Source organism: Oreochromis niloticus, linkage group LG1 (genome assembly GCF_001858045.2).
Source record: "Oreochromis niloticus isolate F11D_XX linkage group LG1, O_niloticus_UMD_NMBU, whole genome shotgun sequence".
NCBI classification, from domain to species: Eukaryota; Metazoa; Chordata; class Actinopteri; order Cichliformes; family Cichlidae; genus Oreochromis; species Oreochromis niloticus.
Window position 1 is genome coordinate 31,662,834 of NC_031965.2, and position 25,988 is coordinate 31,688,821.

Genomic DNA, 25,988 nt, shown 5'->3' on the forward strand with positions numbered 1-25,988 from the left:
TTGCATGCAAAATAAAAGCTTTTCAGTCAAATACAGGAGTACTTGTACTAGATCAACTTCCACCAATGGTTCATTTCATTCTCTCGATCACCAATTTGGAGACTTTCAGATCAGCTCCCCTCTGGAGATGTCTCCCTCACACCCCAACACAATGCTGCTTTTCATTTTAAGTGACCTTACAATTATTTAATTTAGTCAGCAAAGAGGCAGACAATTCAAAAAAGTCAAGACAATTCAAAATAAAAGTCAAAGGCAGACCAGAAACTTGTCTCAACATATGGTTTAACGATATGGTCTTTATTGCATGGATTGTAATAGCTGCAGAAAAACATTTCAAATGAGTACAGTTGGGGGGTCAAAGCTTTCCTGCAGTGAAGAAACATGGTCAGTGGACATTCAGATGGCACAACTTGATTCACCTTTCTCCTTGTCTGTCGACCACAAGACCAGCGCTGTTATACTGCATTTTTAACCTCAGCTGTAGTACTTGAGAACGAGTGAGGTGTTGGGAGGGTAGTGGAACTGTAGTTTTTTTTTGTTTTTTTTAAATAATTCGACATCAAATAACAGTAAGTTGACTTAAAAGTGTCCTGATCCTGCTCCATCTAAACACATAACGTAGCTCGGTGGTGAGCATAACATTGTGTCGCTACAGTAGTCATTGTGGAGTAGCATTCTATAACATGAGGTGGTGGTTATTGCTGGCTACTTGTTTTACTGTGGGTGATTCTTGTCACATCTGAGAAAGGTAGATGACGAGGGGACTGCACTGTGCTTCGGTGTGAGACTCCCTCCTAGAAAAACTGTTTAAGTTGAAAGTTTGCTATGTGCAGCTGCCTATTCAGACGAGACACCAAGCTTATGTCAATCACAATCACACACACAAACCAAAAACAAAAAAAGGAAAAAAAAATGAAGGAAAAAAAAAAATCCAAATGCAGTATACAAGCCCAAACTCTGTGGATTAAGACTTGGAGCAGTAACTCCATCTACAGGTTAGTTGCTGTACTGCAATGACAGAAGTGTTCTTGTTGATTTATAAACCGTAAAACAAATAGTCTCTCTTAAACTAGGTAGACCAGCCACATTAATACAAAATTATCACCACATGACTTGTAAAATGGTCTCAAATTGTTCAAAGTAACTTGGTCACTCAACTGTCAGTGGAACAAAACAAAAAAAAAAAAAGAAAGAAAAAGAAAAGAAAAAGTAGTAGTACAACAATAAAAAGGTGGCATCTTCCTGTATCCTAACATGCCCGACCCAACCCACCTCCCGACAACTTATCCCATTTCAAATATAGGACTCAAAGATATGGGCTCTAATGTTAAACACATAGATCCATACTATGTTCATATAATTAATAAAAAAATAAATACATTTAACAAATACAAATGATTTTGTAGTTTGTAAATTATCAGAGAAACAGATTATTATCGCATTGATGACACGTTTTCAAGTGTAGGATTTTGTTGTTTTTTTGTTTTGTTTTTTTTTTTGTTTTTTTTGTGTCTCCCCCCCCGCAGTAAAACCCATTATCGCCCTATACGTTTCAAACCTGTAGTCTTAAAGCCTCTACACTGATGTGAGTGAGCTGGATAAGAGAACTCGAGCTCCCTCTGCTCATCTATAGGGCTGTATTGTGAGCAAAGGCTCACTCAGGGCTAACTGTTAACACTGTAGCACACTCCGAAAGCAAACAGGAGAAAAACTAGATGCTGATGATTTCTGTTGGCAATGGGACCCAAAGCAGCGGGAGCAAAATGTGCATGTTTATACGACTTCAAATTGTCTGTAAAAATGTCATACGAAATAGGTTCCTCTTAGTTGTGATTTTTTTTAAACAGTTTTTTGCTTATTTTGTGTGTTTTTTTTGTACAAATCTTTGTATAACCTGTTTAGACATAACAAAACAATTTAAATCAACTAAAAACATATCATGCATAAGTTATTTCCCCACTCTTACTGATTGCATTTGTAAGTGACCATCATTTAAAAAAAAAAGAAAAAAAGAAAAGAAATTCTTCATACACATTTTCTGTTCAACATAACTTTTTTTTTTGTACATTTTAAGCCATTTGCATACTTTCATTTTTCTTTAAAACCTTTGATCCTATTTTCCAGCCAGCAGTTCCAGGTATTGCTCCAGAGCTGATTCCACACACCTGGCCTGTCCATTCCTGTACAGCAGGAGGCGCAAGAGGCATATTGTGTAGGTGGTGGCTATGGAAAGAAAAACCCCACTCCTTACAAGAAGCTGTTGGGAAGCTGGAAACTGACTGTTTACCCTTTGTGATTTCAGTTCAAGTCCATGAAATTATGTCCGTTTCCAATTACGATTCTCTTTGTGAGTTTTTCCTCCCTGCTAGAGGTTGTTGCTCGTCACCCTGAAAAGCCAGATTGAAAGAGTTCTAGACGATGTTTCAATACTAGTAGTCTCCCAAGGCTCGAGTCTGGCAGCAGAAGTGAGACATGACAGTCAGTTGCAGAAAAGGAAGGGGGATGTGGGGTGATGCTAGCAAAATTAACCCTATCTGTAAAGATCCTCTTGTGTTGAGTCTCGCACATTTTTCCTCCTCTTGCTGCTGGCCTGCTGGTGGTGGTGGTGGTGTGGCTTGTTGCTCGGATGGCTTTTGCCACCGGAGAAGTTGTTCTGCTGCCCATGATGGCCACTCTTTTGGTGAGAACGAGACATCCTGGCCTTGGAGGCAGAGGACAAAACATTTAGTTATTAATAGTGGTGGAATTTCCGTAGACATGCAGCAGGTAAAATAGGTGCTTCAAGTCAATTTCTAAAGGTGCTATTTACATGAAATCACCAGATGTCGGTAACAACCCATCCAATGCACACATGCAAAGAAGTCAAACGACAGATGCCCATAAATTATGTATACTAATGAGAAACGACACAGGGATAAAGTACTGAACACACTTACTGAAATGTATTTAATACTTTGTACAAAAGCCTTTGTTTGTTCAAGACCCCTACTGCGGTGGTGATTTTGGCCCAAACAAACAGTCTTCAAAATCTGAAAGTTCCCTTATATGAACTCTGACCTTTAGTTTTTTTGGGAAGTTTTATTGTTTTTATTTTCTTACACTAACTTTCAGTTGGATTCAGGTCAGGTTGGCTGGGGCATTCTAGTGGCTTTATTTTCCTTCTCTGAAACCAACTGAGAGGTCCCTTAGCAGTGTTTGGGATCATCGTCTTGCTAAAACATCCACCCTCGTTTCAGCTTCACCCTCCTGGTAGATGGCAGCAGATTTTTTTTTAATCAAGGATGTGTCGGTATATTTTTCCATTCATCTTTCCTTCAATTCTATGAAGCATTCCAGTCCCATATGCTGAAAAAACAGCCCCATATCGTGATGCTCCCACCTCCAAACTTCACTGTTTGTGCGGTGTTTTTGGGGTAATATGCAGTGCCTTTTGACCTCCAGACATTGTGTGCATTATGGCATTAAAATGGTTCAATTTTTGTCTCATCTGACCAGACTATATACTCCCAGCGTTTTACAGGCTTATCTAAATGTTACTCAGTAAACTTTAATGCGCTTCAACAAGTTTTTCCTTCATCATTTAAAGGCCGAGTGCGTTACTTATTGTTTTCTTTGAAACAACTGTACCTGCTGATTCCAGGTCATTCTGTAGCTCTGCACGAGTGGTCATTGGCTCTTGGACAACTCTTGTAATAATTCTTTTCACTTCCGTCTGAAATCTTGCAGAGCACCTGGTTTATGGTGAAATTACGTTCTTTCCACTTCGGGATTACGGCCCCAACAGTGCTCACTGGAACCTTCGGTTTAGAAATTCTTCTGTAACTAATGCCATCTGTGTGTTTTGCAATAATAAGGTTGCAAAGGTCTTGCGAGAGCCGAGATTTCAGGTGGAGTCATGACTTGCTATCCCTTTTTGCACTTCACTTTTTTTCATGTGTTCAATACTTTTTCCCCTCATGTCATTTCTTATGGTTTAATTTCTTTGCATATTGTGGATTAGATGGGCCGTTACCAACATTTTGGTGATTTCATGTCAATAGCACCTTTAGAAATACATTTACTTGGAAAATTGGTGATGTGTTCAATATTTTACCCGCTGTACAGTGTCAACGTAACTGGTGCAGAAATGTGACAAAAAGCACACCAGAAAAGCTTCTCCATTTCTTTTGCAATCTTTTCATTATCCAGAAAAAATAATTACAAATAAAAGTTATCCAGCAGTTACCAGCACAGGGCATTCTAACATTAGCCATTGCTCTTAAATATTGCACAAATTTTACACCAAAAACATTAAGTTGCATTCTATTTTGCAATTGAAATGTTAAAATGTTATATTTATGCATCTGTAGTTCCTCTTGCAAGCTATAAACCTACAAACAAATTATAAACATACAAACCTTTATAATTTCTTTTTGTGTTATGTGTTCCTCAATCTTTGCTCTTAAACTGTATCTGTGTGTTCGTCTTAGAAAAATCTCAATAAGATAAATCCTTGATTTAAAGAGGTTAACAACTATCACAATTAGTCAAAAGTTAGATTGATACATCTGTGGTATCTTCAGATGCATGTGTGAATTTAATGTGAAGCTGTGAGTACCTTTCCTCCCTTGTTGCCTCCAGGTGGAGTGCTGGTAGTGTGGCTCTGTGTTCTGTGATTGCTGACAACAGCAGACTTTTCTCTGTGAGCGCTGGATCCTCGGCTGGGCTGCTGTTTGGCAGTCTTACAAGGTGTACTATCAGAGTCCTGGGTGGGGGACAAAAGTTGTTACCAAATATAATTTTCAAAATATTTTGTCATCTATAAATCTTTCTTAGGAAGCTTTAAATGTTACAGATATTTGCAATAATGTCATATTTGAAATCCGTATGCAGCCATAGGACTGACCCCATCACTTGAGGTGGAAGTAGAGGATGTGGAAGACGGCGACAGTGGGGAGGAGGAGGGAGAGGAGCGGAGTGACGGGGAAGAAGAGTTGGAAGAGGTTTTGCTGAGAGGAGTTGACAGTACAGCCACCACAGGATCATCGTCGTCATCTGGAACGTTGTTGTTGCGCTCATCAAGCTGCTGCGATTCAAACAATGTGACTTCATTTTCTACAGAAGCCGGGAAAAGACAAATGCACAGTGAACACATTAAGCCTGTAAAGATTACATTTGGTCTAGAGTCTTGAGTTATTAGTATATTCAGCAGACAGTGAACTGCTGATCTTTAGTGGGTCAAAGTTACTTTGCAGTTACTTTTTTCAAACACATGAGAAAACTTGAACATACTGTTGAGTGGGCTTCCCCATTTTTTTCGGATCCATTCTCTGTAGTCATCCACTTCCTGAGTCACACGGATTATCCGGCCAAGTATGCTGTGATAGGACACAAGAGAGAAATACATGTAAAACAGCAGTCTGAATACAAATGTTATTAGAGTTTTGTGTGCATCAAGTGTAGCAAGCAACAAAAAATTTTCTTACAATAACTAATAAGTATAAGAATGTACATATCATTTCACAGACTGAAGATAAACTGTAAGAAGCCCTTGTTTGTGCTGATAACCCTCCGCTCTGAATGTGACAGTATCAAAACATTCACTGATACTACTGTCTCAGTTGTTTAAGTCCAAAGAATGAAAATTTCAGTATTAAGAAATTAAATTAGCATTAGACAAGTCCTCGCAAGTTTCTTGAATTTGTTCCTTACCTCTCACTCTCATTGTTGGGGTAGAATTTGGCGATGGGTGACACGGCATGGCTGAGCACCACGTAGGCGTAGTCGAATGCCTGCTTCACTTGCATGGCACCGTAAGAGCTGCGGCCAACATCATTGTCTGTTGGACACAAGACAGAAGGTAATAAACATTACCAACACACCAATACGATGAAGAATTCTCAATTCCACGTTGCCCGTTTAATGACAACACCACTTTCTACCATTCAAGTTTTGTGTTTAATCTTTTGACAATGTGCGGCTTTAACGACTTGCATTCTGTTTCATAATTATTCACCTTAATTATATATTACATTTGGTTAAAATAACACTGATGTCCCTACAAGTCTGAAGCAAAAAAAATAATGAGCACTTAATTGCAGTATGTGACATTACAGTCAGACTGAAGCAGCAGTTTTTACAGTCATGCTAATATAATACTGACAATCATTCTGTACTTTGGAGTTTTTTTTGTTTGTTTGTTTGTTTTATCTACACATTGTTTGTGTAGCAAAGGCACCTCTGAGGAATTAGAACAATTTCTACCTGGCTGCAGTGGGTCCTCAATGTAGAGCATGGAGGGCCTGTAGCCATCCAACATGTTCTTCTGAACCTCATCTTTGGCAACATAGCACCCGCCGTCTTTTATCCTGATGCCCGTTTTCAGGTAGTTGAAGTTGCGCCCATAGAGCTCGAAGAACTCAATGAGCAGAACACCAATGTTGATGTTGAGACCAAACACATCCTCCCTGTAGTGAAGCTGGAAACAAAGTACAGGTGGCTGTTAGAAGTACTGTAAATCAGTAAGTTAGCTGCAATTCTAGTTTCTCAGTTTAAAATGCAAATTTCTGATCATTTTATTCACAGGTAAGGGTTTTTGTAATTTGTAGTCTTTGTATTTTGTTTCAGAACAGGGGGCGGGTGGGTTTAAACTACAGAACCAACCTGCAGAAAGCTCACAGCCATGAGAAAGAGACTGTAGGAGCCAATTCCACCAGTAAAAACCTCGTTGAGGTCCCGTTGCAGTAGAAACTGCTTCAGCACCAGGACCAGATAAGGCAGCACAGGATATTTCTACAGGATAAAGACAATAGGGATTATTATATTGTATATTGAAAGTCACACATTTTTATATAAAGTACCCTCACGAGGAAGCAAGAATCTTCAGGATTCAGGAAGACCTCGGGGTGATTATTGTAGTCAGACTAAGGTCTAACTACAACAGTACTCAAACAATGTACACATCTTTAAAAGAAGGAACTCAGCCTTACAGGTGTTAATACAGAAAAATACATGGGGAAAAATGGATCATAATTAAAATACACTGAACAGAAACTGTACTGTAAACTGTACCTCTTTGAATTCCTTGATGAGACGTGCAGCTTTCACTCCACTCATCACATTGAAGCTGATGTCCACTTTAACTTCAGTGTAAGAGTCTGTCAGTTTAATGATGGGAACCTGGGAACATGCGTGACACAGATACAAATCCCTCACACTTGTTCTAAAAGACCTTTATATTTTAAATCTGCACCTACAAACTGCTTTGTGTCTAAGTGTGTCTGTAAGTGTGAAAACAACATGCTCACATGCAATCATACACAACTGCTAATCCTCAACTAAAATCCACTTGATATTCACTTTCAACTGCTTATCGGCTTTTCAAGAACCCCAATAAGCGACAGTGGCAAAGCAGAAAAGGCTTTTATTAAATCTTCTGAGGTGGTATAAACCCAAATGTTAGGACAAATATATTAATAAAGCACAGAACGTTAATTAAACTTTTGGAATTGGTTGAAAAGACAAAAATGATGTGATATGAATGACAATGTTAGATTCAAGATCATTACATACTGTGCCACTGCTAGAACCACATCACTTTAGTTTGGATGAAATGTACTCTGTCATTTGTAGCAACAAAACACTTGAGGCATACCAAAGTTCTGATGCTGGCATTTCTCTTCATGTGCATGTCTGTACACATGCCTGACTATAATAAGACAACTATGCTTATCAGCGTCATCAGTGATTTTATACAGCTGCTTGCCTGAATTGAAGACACTGAAAACTAAGGCGAATTGTTTGCTTTTTCCACAGGTTGTGGCTTTACAAATTTATACCTCTAAACACAAAAGAAAACTTTTGAAATGAAGTAAGTCTTACTGTGGCTTTGTCCAAAACTTTGATGGAGTTTTCATCTGCAACATTTTTCTTTCGGAGCGCCTCTTCTAAAGTCCAGAGGGGGAGTGACTCCCACTTCCCAAAAACTACCAGGTCAATGTCACTGTTGAGAGGGGAAAATGAAGAGGAGGAGGGAAAAAAAAAAAAAAAAAAAAAAAAAAAAAGGTATTGTAATCCAACTATTCTATATGAGTGCCTCAAAAACACCAACAACGCAGAAGCATTTCTGGTTTATCTTCACAGCAAAACATTTACTCTCAAGTTTGTCATGTGACAAAAATATTGACCCTCACTAAACAGACTAAAAACAATGCAGCTTTACATTAGGCGCACAACTAAAGTAACTTCAGCTGAAAGTTATTGTCGCACATAAAGACACTGCACATTGTTCCTCTTTACAAGTGAGTATGGCGTGATTTGGCTAAAATTTTCTACTCCAGTCAACAGGTATTATATGATAAACCAGCTGTATTTGAAGTTCACTTGTTCCATAATTTGTAATTAAGTACACAAAAGTTTTATATAATCCTCATCTGTCTTATACTGCTCTGTCTTAGCCCCGCAGTTCAAAAATAATTTTAAGGCTGTGGGTTCTCAAACTGTGGTCCAGTCTCTGCTGAGCATTACAAGCAGGGTGTGGACGTGTGAAGCCCAAATGTGTGACTCAGAAGAATTACTTGTATCGTGACATCATTTCAAAATTTGAGCATGTTGAACATGAGCCTCCATCACTAACTGCATACACAAAACAAATGTGAAGGAAAAGTACAAGTGGTCCACCTTAAACCTATCCTGTGTGTTAGCTAACTGCAGATAGATGGCTTTGGTTCCCTCTTGTGGAAAAGCAATGTGCAGCTCCTGACAGAGCCTTTTAAGAGTCAGCCAATATGTATTAAGTCAGCAGTGCCATGTCACACTCACACACAACAAAATACTCGACTCTAGCAGCTCAATACAAACAGTCATGTTTGTATTGAGTAACTCTAGAAACGATCCAAAATTGTCAAAGAAATCAGTCACTGAAAAATCAAGCATTAATGAACAGCTGAGCCCATTTAAAGCGCTCAGTATGGTGTTAAGAGTTCACTAATGCAGGTGGCATGCCTGCCTGTGTGTTGAGGGGGGTGGGGTGTTGTCGTCTTCTTGCTGTCTGTCAGCAGCGGGGAGCCACTCTGAGTAAATCCTTTACGAGCTCCAGGATCAGTGGTGCTAAAATTACTAAACTACATGACCCTCAAAGCCTGGCTAGACAGAGTACTTTCTCCATAGGCGAGTTAAGTAACTGTGCTAATAAGCCAGTTCAGTTACAGTTTGGCAAAAATGATGAATGCTGCATAGCTCACCTTGTTGGCAGATAAAGACCAGTGCTGAAACTCCCAAACACTTCAACCTGAAGATAAAGGACAAGCAGTTACACACATGTAGATATTTTTTGTTTTGGATAAGAAATGCAGATAAAGCATCCCACAAAAGTCTTTTTAATCACAATGTTTCTTTAAACCTCTACACACCTTTATAGCTCTGAAAAACCATGACATGGATTACCCTGCTGACAAACTGAAACAAGCACTATGATAGCATTCCTTGATTTTCCCACGCTACAATTGACTACAACAAAAACCTGTTCTACAGCATGCACAAATATATTTTTACAGCTCAACATAGCAGTGAATTAGTGGCAGGCTTACACAAATTGAACAGTTGTTGCATTAACAACAGCCTTTTTAGCTACTAATCTTATAACCTGCACTCTGTTAATGAAAATACATCTTCAACCTTCCCTTTTAACCTCTCAGAGCGCTACACAAATAGAATTAAGCCATGGCCCACGTTTAAGTCCCTTAAACCTCCTCTACATATTCCACTATAACCCAGAAGTATAAACTCTGGTTTACAGGGCTGTCACATGTAGAGCATTAAGCTTAGTGTAGAGCCATGACCGAATGAATGAATAGTAGTTCCTGAAGATTTCTGTGAATAGTGAGGTAACTATAGGTGGTTAGGAAGGTGAAAAGAGTTGTTTGATCCCAGTTTGGCAATCTCCAGTAACACTTTTACTTGTGGCCTAAGTGTGGTGAATAACTGCCAAGTTATTGCATACATACCATTAACATTTCTTGGTGCTTTTTGAATGAGACAATCCTACATGTTTATCTGGCAAGATTTCAATTTGGTACAACAACAGCCTGACTGCTGGACTTCTTGGCATCTAAGCTAATTAAACAGGCATCACACTGACCAGATGACAACACTGCTCCTGCTCACTTCATGGTGGAGAAAAAAAAAAATAAAATAAAATAAAGCTGACCACAATTGGGACAGTGTTGTGCTCCTCATTTAGGAGCTGCTATGCCCAGGGCAGACACACTTTGAAGCACACTGCTCTATCAGCAGGATCAAAGTCAGCAGGTACAATAACGCCTGAGGTGGCAGTAATAAAATGACCCAAACAGAGTACTGTGCAGCTGCGAGATAACAGAAAACAGAATGCTTTATAAAAGCCTGACGCCTGTAGCTATTAGCTACGTCACAAACAGCCTGATTAGTATTGTAAACCAACACTGGTATCTGACAGTTCTAAGTTACAGAGACCACTATGTCAAAGGTAGTGTGGCCATAGAGCTCGGTCTCTGTCAGCATTTATGACTTTAGGGTTTCTTTTAGACAGATCACCTGGGCATTGTTTGAGTGGTGACAACAATCGTACAGAACAATAATGCAGGACGGTACTGCAGGACGTTAGTTTTGCTTCCACCACAATCACACTTAATGCAGGACGGCTACCTGCAGCTGTTCGGGCATAATGATGTTGTGGCAGTGCCCAAAGCAACCAATGTGGAAGATATAATCCATTCTATGCAAGATAGAGCCAGACCATGCAGTAGGTGAAGAACCACTTCATGTGCTGCTACGTTGAGGCATTAGAGCAAAACAGTCTACAGCAGTCAGCTGTCATCCAAGATGGTGGAGTTGGTCCACAGCATGAGTCACTAGCTGGAGAGCAGCTGATCATACCGATTCATTATCTTCCACGAAGTACTTTGCAATAAAAGCTATTTGCAGAAACTGTCCTTTTAAGCACTTCCTTAAAATTCACTTAAGTATGTTAATGGTTTTCACTGTGTTACAAATCATGTATTTGTGCAAAAAATAAAATAAGATACGGTCAAATAGACATTAGATAGCTTTCAGATTAAAGCTAATAATCTGAAGTAGGGCTGGGCCATATCATACCATTCACGGGTATAATGTTGAGCAACGATAGGAAAATGAAATATCGCGATAGAATATGAGTAAAATGCGCATGCGCACTGCCTTTGTTTTCATACGCACATGGCGGAAAAAGCATGGCGGCGAAAGCAGATCATTTAATGAAACGGATAAACCAGAATTGGTTTGTAAAAATGCTGCAACTTCAGTGGTGTGGAACTGGTTTAGCTTTCGTCCGTCAGATACACAACAAAGCACTATTTTTGTTAGAGCATGCTAGCGGGCCGTCTTTATTACCATGTTTTTTGGAAAATACGGCACACTTAAAATCAATCCTTTGATTTTTCTGAAAATCGACAGTGCCCCTTATAATCCCGTGTGCCTTATGTATGAATTCTGGTTGTGTTTACTGACCTCGAAACGATTTTATGTGGTATCTGTCAAATGTTTTAGTACGACTTTGCTAAGCTACGAACCCGCACAGCTTGATGGATTGTCGGAGCATTACGGCTAGGGGTGGGTTTTGATTATCGATTTATCGATTAAAATCGATTCTAGCTTGGATAACGTAAAATCGATTCATTAAAAACCCTGAATCGATTTTTAAATATAATTTTATTTGCCCGAAATGCCAGAATCTCAGGTTAAACCTCACAAAATTTCAACAACCACAAAACAGCTAAAATAGTAAATGAGAGCAGGTACAGGGATTCTGCACAAAGACGTAAACACAAAGCGCGGACCCGCCAACGATCAGAATCAGTGAGATGTGGCTTTCTCACCCGACGGCACAGACACGGTCGGGGCTGAAAGAAGACAGCTCGCTGATTCTGATCTGTCGGCGGGTCCTCGCTTTGTTTTTACGCCCTTTTTGGGCTAAATTCAGAAACTGCAGGTTTTTATCTCTCTCCAAACAATATTGACTGAACCAGCAGCAAAAGAAGATCCAAACTACGCTTCACATAAACATCGTCATGAATTCCTTCATAGTTTTGCTGTTTTGCTTCCACCACAATCACACTTAATGCAGAGCTCGCTGTCTCCCTCTCTCTCTCTCTCTCTCTCTGTACTTCAAGAACAGTTTCCCATCTAAAAATCTTTTTTCTGCATTATTCGCTTGCTTATTACGCACAAGTCTACCGTTGTTTACAGCGCTGTGGGCCGCTGTTTTTTTTTTCCTTTTACTTACTTCCAAAAAGAAAGCCTCATTTCTGCTGTTCAATAGGCTACTGAACAAACTTAAACTTTTTAAATTTATGCAAAATTGCAAAACGCTTAGCTGTGTCTCTAATCAAATCTGTTACTTTGCTCTGCTTCACTTCAGCAGCATCAGGTAATTTTCATATGTTGATTAATGACTTTCTTTCGTTTTTGATCTACTGCAGAATATTTTTAAGGTTATCTGCTATAAAATCCCAGGCAAGGAAAGTCTCCTTCATGTTTTTCTGTGTTTTATCCTCAGTTACTTTGACACAAAGGCATCTGCACCCCACAAGTGGATTTTTTCTTCTCCAAATAAATCTATTATCTCTCAATATCCAAACCAACATTCTGCCTAAAAAAAAACTTTTGCAGTTTTTGGGGTTTAAGAACAAAGTATACCTCAGCACTTGGCCACAAGTCATGGATGACTTCCTTGATTCTGTCCACCACCTCCAGTCTCATTTTCTCCTCCTCCGGCCGTGGGGAGATGTAGTTATAGAAGTCTATAATCTCCTCATGTAGCCTGTAGAAAACAAAACAGTGCTGTCAAAATAGTTAAAGAATACCAGACCAAAATAAAACTGAAAATATAAGGTATCATTATAAAAAAAAAAAAAAAAAAAAAAAAAAAAATCTAAAGTTTAGTCATAACTGCATGAAATCTTACTCCATCTGGTTGTTTGTGACAGTACAATAATATATCATTTAGGACATATGCATCCAAATCCATATACCAGTTAAGTAGAGGCAAAGAATGAAAATAAAAATGCAGAAACCACCACAATATAAATTTCTGTGTCAATAAAAAAATAATAATAATAAAAATACATTAGTAAAAGTCTAATGCCAAAAACAAAAGGTAAAATTTCTCTCACTGGGTTGGACCATTCTGGGATCCTCTGACATTAGCATTGCAAATATGTAATGCCAAGAAAAGGATATAACTAGCAGCAATGCTTCTGCATATAAGCTTTAGTTGCTGAAAATCCAAACGAGAGTATGATCTCCAGGTAAATTATTATAATATTTGAACAGTTTTTGCAAGGACAATTGTTTAGAAGATGCGGGCACTGTATTCATGCACATGTACATTTTACAGTGAGCAGGCCAGAAATTAAAGACAACTCAGCAGGCTGGAACCAAAGACTCGACCTTCCCTTGGCAAATAAATTCATGCTTATCAGTACAATCATTCTAAAAAAAATGTTTTGACTGAATTTCATATTATGACAGAGCATACGAGTTGCCTAATGGTGTTCTGAGACACGTAATATCTGGGTGTTATTCCTCCAAATAGCATGCAAGTTTTAGTCTTCCAAACATAACATAACTAGCAGCGTTTTAAGTTTAAAGCCAACTATTTATATTTGGTAAACTATCAGGCAGCGTAAAAACAACAGGAACCTCTACAGTGCATAAGTCTTTAAAAGAAAAAAGGGGGAAAAAGTAGTAAGGGCTAAGCTTTTGTCCTTGGAACTGGTCACTTTGTCCACGTGTGTTGACATTTTCACTGACCAGTCATGTCTACATACACATATAAGGAGTGACAGGTTTGTGTGCAGACAATTGACACACAAGTTGGGCCAAAATTAACCAATTCATACTAGACAAGTGACACCACTTTTTTTAAAATAAAGTAAAGAAAGCATATGACAGCTGGTAATGCTGACTGTTGTTTAGATTCCACTCCAAAGAGCTTGTGTGTGTGTCAGCTTACTGGGGCTTTATACATCAAGCTCTCCTCAACTGATAGTTAAGGAAACTGAGCCTCACCTTTATTGTTTCCTGTTTTCAGAAACTTAACTGTACCTACAATGCAGAACTCTCTCCCCCTTTAGTCAAATGCCATCTTGATGTCCTCAAACTAACCCCTGATTTGCTGGACAAAAACACTGTGTGTACAAACTAACAGTTAATCTAAACACAAAAAGGTGGCTAGTTAAAATAATAACAACAATAATCATAATCATAATGAATTATAAAGTAGGCACTCCTATTTTATTAATTAAGACAGTTTTATGAAACACCCAAAACTCAGTGCATCATATGGGACTAATGAAAGGGGCACATCAACTTATTTGAGAAGCTAGATCAAAGTAGCATAGGGCATTTAACTTGAGCAACGATTAGATTAGGAAATTAAGTACACTTTTAAATCAGGAATTCTAGTTTCATTAGCAGAGGGTCAAGTAGGATGATTTCTAAAAATATTACACTACTGTTCTAACTGTGATAAATGAAATGTTCATAAGTCAACGAGTTACTGAAAATGCAAAGGAAAATTGTGGGGAGATGATATTTTTAAGTAATACTAACTGGAAACGGATTACCACTATGGGCAGATAAAGACAATACAAGATCCCCAAAGCAAATTTTTTTCCCCAGAAAAGCATGCTGATATTACATCTGTCACATAGATGCTTCCATTAGCTGGAAGGATGGTTTCATCTTAAAGAAATCTTCGGACTGCTGACCTCAAATACAGAAATAAAATGAACAGAATGGCTTCATTTAGTTTCATTCACTTCCTTCTTTCACATCAAACATGTTACTTCTGTTTGCATCTTCCTTCTGAAAAGTTTGATAGCCTTAAGTGTAGGTTTTTAATACAGAATACAAGCTGGTACTACATACAATCCATTTCTTTTGGACATCTAAGACTGTAAATGGTTGTTTGGGGTTTTTTTGCCCCACCCCTCAAATGACGCTGGAGAAATTTTCAGCCTCAATCACACACCAAGTTTCATTTAAGGGTAAACAGAAACTGAAATGCTCCAATCTGCATTACAGAAGAATTACTTTTAATTTCATGGTTTGTAGAACACACGTCACCATGGCTTCATTCAGGATACCTAAAAATAGGTCAAGTTAAATTAACCTCTGTCAAATGCATTCTCAATGTAACATTGATGTCAAGCAGTTTCACTTACCAACAGCACCACTAGGTTTCATTTTACAGCAAACAGTACTACTGCTCCCTTGTTTTCACGTGATGAGAGCACACATTTAAAAATAAATAATGAATTCCTCCTCTGGCCTCACCTTCTAGGATCAAATTACATCCCAGTCCTCTGGCCTGCCTGACTTGAAAGCATCAGGACCCTTGGTACCGTTTATCACATAATCCCACTTGCCTATATCACTGTGGTGTTACATAATCTAGTAGAGCAGCTTTCCAGAGAGCTGAGACTTGGAGAGAAGTCTAACATTTTCCTCCAACAAGCTTATTCTAGTGTTTGAAATGTTGCCAGTCATGTTTATTCCCAATTGCTGCCTCTAACATTAGTGCTGCTTCATTTTAAACCAGTTATGTTTTGTACTCTAGTGTAATTTGGTCAATATGTATGAATAAAATATGAATGGAGCAGAGCTGCTTAGGAGCAATGTTGAATTTTCTTCTGACACCACTTTTTGACTCCCCAGAGTACTGGAATTGACTTTGTGCCGGTCTGAGGAATTAAAGCAGTGCTTTTACTCATCATTTCATTTATAAAAATATAAAAAACTATGAAAACATTCTGTGATAGCTGAATGCATAGTCAAAGGTCTAGTTTTCACCAATCGCACTCAAAAAGCTAATTATTAATATAAAAGTTCAAACAAATCTTACCAAACAACATTTAAAAATGTTTTACTTTCTATCAAATGATTGGTTGGTGACTGCAATTCAACATGTAGGTCCCCAGGTGTCCAGCACCATTAGGCAATGTCATGTATATATGGGGGGTAGGGCAACATGTGTGCCCTAATCGGTGAAATTCACGATATTGCGCCACAATAATCAAAATATCTTCCCAGTCAGTTAAATCACATTTGAAATTATTTATCACAGCAGAAGAGTCAGAGCTCTGAGCTCTTAACCGCATAACAAATATGATACAGATAGAAAATGGGAAGCAATGAGTAACCATTTCCCTCAAAGCCTACAGAGATTAAAACATCAGTGATCAGGCAGTGATTCAGTACAGGAGCAGGACTGACAGGTCAGAGGTAAGGATGAAAAACTTGGCAGCTTAAGTTTCAAATTGCTGACAGTGAGGGTGAGACTTGACACAGCACAGCTGGAGTTGAGTGCCTGAACTTGGTTGGCTTCATTCCCCACTAAACTTGGCACAAATTACAAGGACTCAGGTTATGCATTAAAAGTTATACTCGAAAACAAGACTGTACACTCCAACCAAACGCAATTTTTTTTTTTTGTATGGAATTCCCCTAAAAGGGACAATACTTCATGAGGACACACCCTGTCCAGGAGGCATAATTGGGCTTTCTGGTGGTTGGAAAAATAATTCCAAGTCAAACATGGAGAGCAAAAGGTATAACAAGCAAAGCAAATAATATATATTAAAATAAATAAATATCTAAATATCTATCTATCTATCTATATACACACACACACACACACACATATATATATATATTTTTTTTTTACTAATATTTTTTTTAAAGTACATAAAAAAAAAAAATAAAGGCCAGACACAGACCAGAGGCAACACAGAAAAACTAGGGTAGAGATGCAGGATTGGGCGTGGTGCTGAAAAGCGTTCATGTGAATGAGAGCCATCTGTTAAGTTGGTGAGAATGAAGGAAAAAAAAGAGGTTACTGTCACATCACACTGAGTAACATTTACTGGATGCTCCAATAAATGTATTTACTGAAGCAAACTTTTAGAATTTAATATTTAATGGCCACTTTAAGACATTCCTGTGCTGAAAAACACCTGCTCAATGCAGTCTAGTTATGCACCAGATTAATCATGCTACAGTTCTCACAATTTTTGTTGGTATATTTAGCCAGAACAAGTTCAAACATTATCCTTTTTTTTTTTAGTCAAATCAAGGCTTGAAATATGTGCTGTGCCAACCTTTGCAACAAAGGGTTCCATGCACATCTACAGCAGTGTTACATGACACTGCTGTGTCTATGAAACGACATCTTCAACAACAGTAGCTTTGGACTGACGGGGATGCCTGGAGGCAAACCAGTCGCATTACACACAGCATTGCTAAATGAGGACGAGCACAAACTGAAGTAGACGTGTCAGTGTCACACAGATGGCATATTCATTAATGTTTCATCAATGAACTGATCCGGGTGGTAAGTGTTGACCACTGGGCCAACACAGCTCCAGTTACACAAAAGCCCACACACTGCTGACTGAGAGTGACAGGTCTGGTTACACCTGAATGATGTACCAGGGTGCTATGGTCTAAAAAGGAATAGCTACACCAGAAACCTGATATAGTCCAGGATACAGATATTGTTTAGTAGCTGGAGCTTGAGAATAATGCTAATCATCATGTTTAAAAAAAAATAAAATAAAGTTACAATGGTTGATGCTCATATTAAGGATGTGTGCAACTAGTCATCAAATACATCAAATACTGGCTAGTCATCAAATACAATCCAGGAGTACTTCTGCTAGTTGTAAACATGTGCACAAACCAGCACAGTTTTGCAGTACTTTGATGTAAAAGAACAGTATGTAGGCAGTCTCAGTGTAAACTCAACTAAATGATTGTTAACCGTGTGTTTTCTAGCTTTTAGACTAGGTCTTCAGTCCTATGTTAGTTGAAAAAGTCACCAGGAAAATCTCTATATCAATCACTGTGAAAGTTTTAAATAACGAATTCTGTTTATTTACCACTATAACTCAGGGTGCTCTAAGCACTCAGTTTCAGATAGTCAACTCTGTACCAGGCTGTTAGCATAGAAAGTCCATCCATTTGCTGATCAAACCTTCTATTCGCAATGAGCAACCAATCATAAGAAAGTCAGCTTAAAAGAAGAGGAGCTAAAACGCCTCGTTTTAAATAAATAGGGCTCCATTTTTAACTGTCAGTCATGCAAAGCTAACCTACAACAGTGCAATAAGTAGAAAATGGTAATAAAAAGTTTGTGTGGCTGTTTTTCTTGTTTTTTGTTGTTTTTTTTTTAAACTGCTAATATACAAGAGTCAAGAACAGTTACGATCTTTTCTTTGGAAAATACTCTGTTTTACAAGTTCACTGCATCGGTCTGGAACACAGGAAGTTTCCACAGGACTGGAAGAGAGAAGAAAAAAGGAAAAGAAAAAAAACCCCAACTACATTCCTCACTACACATGGGAAGACCGTATGACCAGCTGCCCACACGTGCTGTTCAGAGGGGGCCCGTTTTACATAGTATTCATAGGACCAGCATGAAGGCTTCTTTCTCGCTACAAGCTTACACACTTTGGCTGACAGCCAGCCAGTAAGCAGAGAAAGGAAAAGGAGAGGGTGACATGGATGTCAAAGCCAGCAGAAACTAGATGAACCACAGCTCCAATAACAGAGTTTTAGTCACTGAAGCACTATCTATGGGTGTCCTGGGGTCATATAAATATCTAAAAAAAAAAAAAAAAAATAGATGCAGTAAATGGTAATAAAACAATTTGGTGAGGCATCTCATTAGTGAACTATTAACCACAGATTTAATTAGCTTGTAAGGGATGTACTCTATAACTGGAGCCCTCAGCTTAGGTGAAAACTATGGTCAGGTTAGAGTTGAGGGTTGTTTGTTTTTGTTATACTCTTGCATTTCTGTGTCTTGGGCGTGGGCAGGCACAAACATATCCAAAATATTAAACAAATTCAGTTAACTTCAAATGCAATGAACTTGATACCTTAACTTCTACTTAAATGCCTCTGGACTATTTGCCTTTGCTAGAAGTCTTTGTTACTATGACTTGCTATTTCAGATGTTTTGTCTCCCTAGTTTTGGAAATTTAAGTTCAACTCACAAAAAACAAACATGGACACATGTAGTATAGCAAGCTCAATTTTAAAATCATCAAAACAAAATAATCTGCATTTAAAGACTCCTTTTTGCATTTTTTTTAAAGCAGGTTTCGTCTTTTTACTTTACAGCAGTGAATTTTTGCCCCAACCTAAAAGCTCAAATCACCATTTTGTTCAGGTAGAGTAATGATGAGAAGAGGGCTTTCAGTAAAGATTACCAATTGACAGGAAGTAAAGCAAAATTTCCACAGTTGAATCTGTGGAAGGATCATGAACAGTTACTTTGGTCTCGAGCTCCCTCATAATCTCTCACCCAGTTCACTGTCAGTAGCATGCTACGGTTTGCGATTAGCTATGGCTCTCTATTGCTTTCCGGTTACTACTGTGCAGGTCTCCCAAGGCATGCGAGTTTACTGCCAACTGGGGCCGTCTGCACAAGCAAACTTTTCACAGTTGGGGCAGACGAGCACTTGGCCTTTTGAGAACAGCTATATAATCAAAACACCTATTAGTCTGGGCATAAAACGTCCTACCAGATCACAATGTGTCCTCCACCCTCCTCACCGATTCAATTGCTTCTCCCCCCCCCCTTTTGTTTTTTTTAGTTTTGTTTTAATTTAACAGTCAAGGGCAAAGCCATTTTAGTCAATTTTAGTACAATCACAACAGTACTGACCAAAACAATCATGATTATGAATTTACTAGAGTCACGCAGCCTTGTAATCTAATAAAACTACCTATCACTTTGAATTCTAACAACATCTCCCTGCTGTAAATGACTTGAACCTTGAGACATTATCTAGACAATAAAAACCACAACACGTGTTCTGCAGGACAGAAAAAGGCCACAGTTCTACCAGGCTACACTCATTTCCTGTGACCATATCAAGAATCTAAATAGCTGTTCTACATGACTAGAAAATTAGGTGGAAACACTCCCTTCAACCTCCTAATCTGATTGGACAGACAGAAAGGGCTCAGGTTTCACTCAAGCGGGTTGGCTTTGTTAAATGGAAGCCAGGCCGTGTGGAGCATGTAAACACTGATCCATTGCCATCAAGAGGCAGGCTGCTTGCTTGGACCGTGTAAGTTCCAGAAAACCTGGAGGAGCGTCAAACACAAATAAGCACATGCCTCTGCCTCTCTAGCCAACCCACATGCCCAAATATAGTGTACAGATTGTCCCATGGAAAAATGCACTACCACATTGCTCTGTTTTGCCATTTTCAAATACCAAAAATGCAACAGTGTTTCTCTGGTTTACATACGCCTGCTACCCAAAACATTCACATGACAGATTTGGGAAAAAGAATCTAAAGCATGTCACTGCACAGGGGGGCAAAAATGGCAAAAATTTGGCTGGTGACAGACTAAAACCAGACAGGAATCCCAGTAAAAGCTTCAGCAGAAATTTTTTTGTGTGTTTTTTTTTTGTTTGTTTTGTTTTTTTTAGACTTCTTTACCTTCTTCTTAAAAATCAAAAAGGTGCATCACATCCCAGTCCACCTTTCATGATACACCACCATTTCCTAAAATCATAGGTGAGCACTTAATCTCACCCTATGAGGTAGTTTAGCATGACCAGTGGCTTTAGTTATTTTATCAAAAGAACTGAAATGCTCATTTTCCACTTTTGCTTTATGCCACTTTGTAAAGGAAAATTTGTGTGCCTATCCCTACACTACATTCTGGGTACACAACCAACAGCCCATAACCAAATAACCAAGACACTAGATCTCAGTAGAATCCTGACTGGAGGAGAAGAGGGCTTGAAGAAGAAAAGGAATAACCAAAATGACACCAACAGTAGCCACAGTGGGCAGTTTATGTTGTTTGTCGTTTTTTGTTTTGTTTATTAAAACAAAACAAACAAACAAAAAAAACGCTCAGCTACAATATAGACTATGTCTGCAAATTTCTGTGTAGAATGCACACAATGCTGTTCTCCTAAGACTGCAGATGAAAGGCTTTAGAACAGTTTTTCAAACATGTGTAACCAACACTTGCTCAATATTATTATATGGCTCACTTAAATAGCTCTTATTAATCACAGATGAATCACAGAGAAGAAACTTGGAAGATTTAAAATGAGTAATGCAAGATTTCTCTGGTCATGTTGGCATGATTGTCATAGCAACAGCAACTTATAAAGGTACAACAATGAATCTTGGACTGAGACAAGCTAGCTTGCATGCTAATAAATTTGTTAACAGACAGGGTGATGACTCTCCACAAGGATTCATTTCACCTACAGTTCATCAAACTAGAAGTGCAATCACTTCATTCTCAGTATATTTTAATAACCTGATTTGACTGACCAAAGCCACACCAGATGATTTGAATAAAGCTCATCTGGTTGGCTAACACCTGTAACAGCACTTGACAAGACGAATTCTACTCAACTTTTCGCTGCAAGCTCAGCAAGCAACGCAACAAATCCATAATTCAATTCAGCAAAACTTAACATCATCCCGCTAAAAGTGCAGGTGGAGATGTGGTTAACCAATGAGCATGGCTTGGGTATGATCTTTAGAATTACCCAATTTTTATGAGAATAGACTTAGGGTCAGTCTTACTGTGAACCAAAACTGGTGACTGAGCCTATAAATTCAAATTGTTGAAAAAGTTCAAGACAGAGGGTCATTACCTCATCAACTTCAATTGATGTTTTGCAGACTCATGTCCACAGATCACATGGCAATAACTTCTACACCATTTTGTCATAGTGACAATGTAGGATCACGTGAATAAGGCATGTGGTTGCATGTGGTTGCTAAAGGTTGAGTGCAGTTGCTGGGAAAATTATTACTAAAATCCCCACCCATGCACGCCTAAAGACTAGCCAGCTAGCCCCTTGGCAACCACTTGTTGCTAGGGAAAAGTGTATTTCCCACCCAGTTGGTTAAATAACAGCCTTGTGATTGCTTTGGTGACATATTGCTACAGTTGTACTTTGAATGGGAATAACTGATTGTCTAAGAAACACTGTCCAGCTACTCTCCAAGCTGTAGTGAAACTGTGACGCAAACTGAACATGAAGAGGGTTCACCTTCAAAGTAAAAGCTGTGCCTCAGTGGTGTAACCAACATTTTGCAAAATACAGAGCTTTTGCTGTGAAGGCAAGCATTCTCCATTTCCAGTTTACCATCGTACCCTCTCAAGTTTTACTATTTCTGGACTTAGAGTTAGCTCCAAGCAAAAAAATGAATTTACCAAAGAAAAAAAAAAAGAAAAAAAAAAAAAAGAAAGAAATTGGTGAAACCAATTTCACCTAGCGACACACAGGAACTTGCCAATCAGTTGGGGAATACACATTTTTCCCCTAGCAACCAGTGGTTGTATCACATCCAAAATCCCAGCCAAATCGAGAAATGTGCACATGACATAAATAAAATAGGACGAGGTCTTTGAAATCCCAGGCAACTACATCTTTATCACAGTCAAAAACAGTAGAAAATTTTAGTCTTTTTAAGCAAGAACCAATCAGCCACAAGATACTGATCACATGAACAACATGACCATTAATGCTAGCACCCATGACAGCAGTGCTTTTTAAAGCCACTGATTTAAAGTATATTCCATCTGTCTGACTCAAGGTGTTGCATTAGTGTGCTTCCAGGCTACAACTCCCTAGCAACAAAACATGTATAACAAGGGATATTTAACAATGAACCATTCACATATACAGTAGTTCTGCACATGTTCACTTTGAAATACATTTACTGTACTGCCATACATCACATTGGCCCTGTGATTAACTACAGTATGGTTAAACAGAAAGCCTTCCGTGGTGGTTTAAGTTTGATTCTGACTCTGAGGTTCAGGTTTTGGTATTAGCCAAGCTAATCACTAAGGAATGTCCTTAAGCAAACACAGGGCTACAATATTACTATAAATGAGAATCAGCCAAAGACTAAACTCCACACTAGGGTGTTCTGCTTGTCTGCACTTGCCTAACAGAAAGGGGTGGGGAAAGAGACAAACTTCTGCCCTTTAAAAAAAAAAAAAAGAATATTAAAACAGAGCCCCACCCACCAAAATATTTCCCCACAGTGATCACATCTAAAAGAAACAAATGACAAGAATGAAAAGAAAAAGCCAAAAAGTTCATATAGGCCCTCTTCTCTCATTGTATCATGTAGTTCAATACTGTAGACTAATACTAGAAGACTAAATGTAGTAGGAGTAACAATATAAGCCCTGCAATTTAAACGTGCATGCCCTCTACGGAATCAAATCTCATTCTCAGTAAATCAAGTGAGAGTCTCTCAAATGAAGTGATCGTATAGTTTAGTAGCTGCCAGAATCTGCTTTGTGGAAATTATGAACCAAATAACTGCTGAAGTTAGCATTAAACTCCAGTATTTTTTCCTTTGCATATGAATAATTTTGGCACCCAAAGAGTTTTTGACCCCTCTCCAAAGGAAAAGCATTAGGACTATAATAAATATTTCAAATACAACCAGATTTTATGCAGGGTTTGTTTGTAAGCAGGGAAACAGACTGATTGCCATAACAATGCTATAACCATGTTGACCACCCATAAGTGCTGGACAAACACCACTGTCAAAAATTCTTTTAACATGCATTTTCTTTTTCTTTCACAGTGCACTCTGTGTTAAAATACACAGCTGTTATTGGCTAGAAATAACAGGAAAATAATTTAATTCCTTAAAGGGGGCTACAAACATTCCTTAGCTGTCCACAGACTAACAGCACTTATGTTCACACTGCGCAGGCTAATAGAAATCCACAGTGACACTGACTAAAAGGCCAATAACAATCGTAGTATAGCATCCATACAGCAGATCTGATCTACCATCAGCCCAGGTTAGCAAACCTGTTTCGAGCTGATTTGCATTCCTTCACCTTGTATTTGTCAGTGTCATGATGTTATTCTTTACCTTTGCCATTTGTCCTCTGTCATATCTCTCACCCTCTGAGCATTTGTACACCAGCATTGAATGCCATTAACTGTTTGTCCTCTCTTTCTCCTTGTACTGCAGGTGTGTTTGGCTCAAGAGCAGAAGGCTTTTGATCTGCAGTTACTGACCCCCACCAACTTACTGACTTTTTATTGTACTGTTTGTCATTTCTCCATTTTCCTTCTCTTTGCTTCCCTCTCCTTATAATCAGTTGAAGTGGTCTGGTTCTTCCAAAGGTTCATTTCTATTAAAGGAGTTTTTTCCCTCCCCACTTTCGCCTAAAGTTGTTGGTGAACGCAAACATGAACTTTACCCAGCAACAGTAATGAGTACGTATAAGAACAAGACTGGGTACACTCATCACTTAACCCTAAATGATCACTATAACGTTCTAAATACTACAGAGGCTCATATGGTGTTGAATATTTATCCAGAACCACGTAGAATCCAAATAATAATGAGACTGTAACAAGGAACTGATCATCGATATGCAAACCATAGAGCTTAACACCGACTCTCTTAAGTCTCTGCAACTTTGGAGGGATAAAAAGCCATTCTTCCACAATATACTTCCTTATTTTGGTGTTTCGTGATATTGGCAGAGAGCACTATCAAACTTTTTTCTTTTAACTCTGGACTGCAAAGGACATACCATATGATTTTGTCCAAGACATGTGAACTCACACCACTCTCACCACACGAATTCTCACTACAGCACCTTTTCATAACCTTATATAATAGTCTTAAATAAGGTGCCTTTCAACCAAAAGTATTTAATGTTATGCTCAAGTGAGCCTTAATGCAATTACACACATTGCACATGGTTGCCCAACACGATAGGTGGAGCTGACAAAGTGGGTGGGGATGGGATCTTACAGCCTCAATCATCTCAGCATGCAAGTGTTCAAGTTAGGCTTTAAATAAATAAATAAAATACTGCAGGTGAACACCTACTTGGGGTTACACATTCACACCCTCATTAAGGGGTCCAATACAGTAAAATAATTTATAAAGGTTCTCTCTTTTCCATCTTCATTAAACTCTTTCTTACCCTATAATTCCCTCTGAGTAGTTCCTTTCTTTCCATGGCGTGCCCGTGTAACCAACATATTCTTTATTGTCACCGTTCAAGATGACACTGAATCCGAAAGTGCTAGCTTTGTTGTCCCTTTTTCTTTTGGGGGGCTGTCCGTCCGTGACTCCGCTCACAGCGACCCCGCTGCCTTGCTGTTGCTGCCCTCCTCCACCGACACCGCCCGTACCAAAGACTCGGCTGTTGTGGTTGCTGTTAGTTTCAAGTGGTATAAAGTCCCCCTGTACTGTCAATTCTCCATCCCCCATCGGGGCCGACATCCCCTGAGTCTTGGCTTCTCCGATGCCGCTGCTTTTTGTATCGGGTGCCTCGTTTCCTTCCGCGACGACGGCTCCCGACACCCCGTTAACGTTAGCTTTTGGGCTCGATACAGTAGTGTAGCTGTTATTCACGTACAAGTAGCTAATTCTCTGTGTCATCTCCCAAATCTGCATCCACAGGTTGTTAGCGGGTCCACGTTGTTCTGGTTGGAACCAGGCGATCCTCGGATCCATCAAATGACACTGTAGGCAAACCGCCCCCCCGCCACCACCGAGCAATGCTCAGCTCGTGTGCAGCTAGCCAGGTCGCTGGCTAACGTTAGCTAGCCTGCTGTAGCCTCGTTATAGCTGCTGCCCGTTACTTCTAGAATCTACTTTAAAAAAAAAAAAAAGAAAAAAGAAAGAAAAACAACAGGCTCCCTTGTAGTAACGATGAAGACAGTTTTCGACGCAAAAACATCCACAGCGAATAAATCAAGAGCTTAAGTCAAGTATTAAAAACGGTAGCTGAAGCCAAAGTTGTAGCAGAAGACTGGAAAAACGTGCAGGCACCGCTGGTAGAAGTACCTCTCTGACCCTTTCCTCCAGATCGTGGGTCCCTCAATGGCGGCTTGTATATCTGTACTTCGCATGCGCGGAGCGAGTGAAAAGGGGGCG

The 25,988-nt window shown here is 39.0% G+C and overlaps 1 protein-coding gene across 1 annotated transcript; it reads right to left on the reverse strand.

Moving 5' to 3' along the window:
* Window positions 1-276: 276 nt before the first annotated feature.
* tent4b (terminal nucleotidyltransferase 4B) lies at window positions 277-25,953 on the reverse strand. The gene is made up of 12 exons (XM_003437666.5): window positions 25,030-25,953; window positions 12,691-12,814; window positions 9,222-9,268; window positions 7,861-7,981; window positions 7,051-7,158; window positions 6,643-6,771; window positions 6,244-6,457; window positions 5,692-5,818; window positions 5,272-5,357; window positions 4,886-5,094; window positions 4,598-4,744; window positions 277-2,701 (listed from the first exon to the last, which is right to left on the reverse strand). The coding sequence occupies exons 1-12, from the start codon at window positions 25,563-25,565 to the stop codon at window positions 2,531-2,533; spliced, it is 2,019 nt and encodes a 672-aa protein (XP_003437714.1). The 5' UTR covers window positions 25,566-25,953; the 3' UTR covers window positions 277-2,530.
* Window positions 25,954-25,988: the final 35 nt, after the last annotated feature.

Coding starts and splice junctions, on each gene's coding strand:
- tent4b (XM_003437666.5), bottom strand. CDS start 25,565: ATGGATCCGAGGATCGCCTGGTTCCAACCAGAACAACGTGGACCCGCT. Junction 9,269..12,690: donor ACTTGTGGCCAAGTGCTGAG/GTATACTTTGTT, acceptor CTTTATCTTCAG/GTTGAAGTGTTTGGGAGTTT. Junction 2,702..4,597: donor GAGGCAACAAGGGAGGAAAG/GTACTCACAGCT, acceptor TCTGCCTCCAAG/GCCAGGATGTCTCGTTCTCA.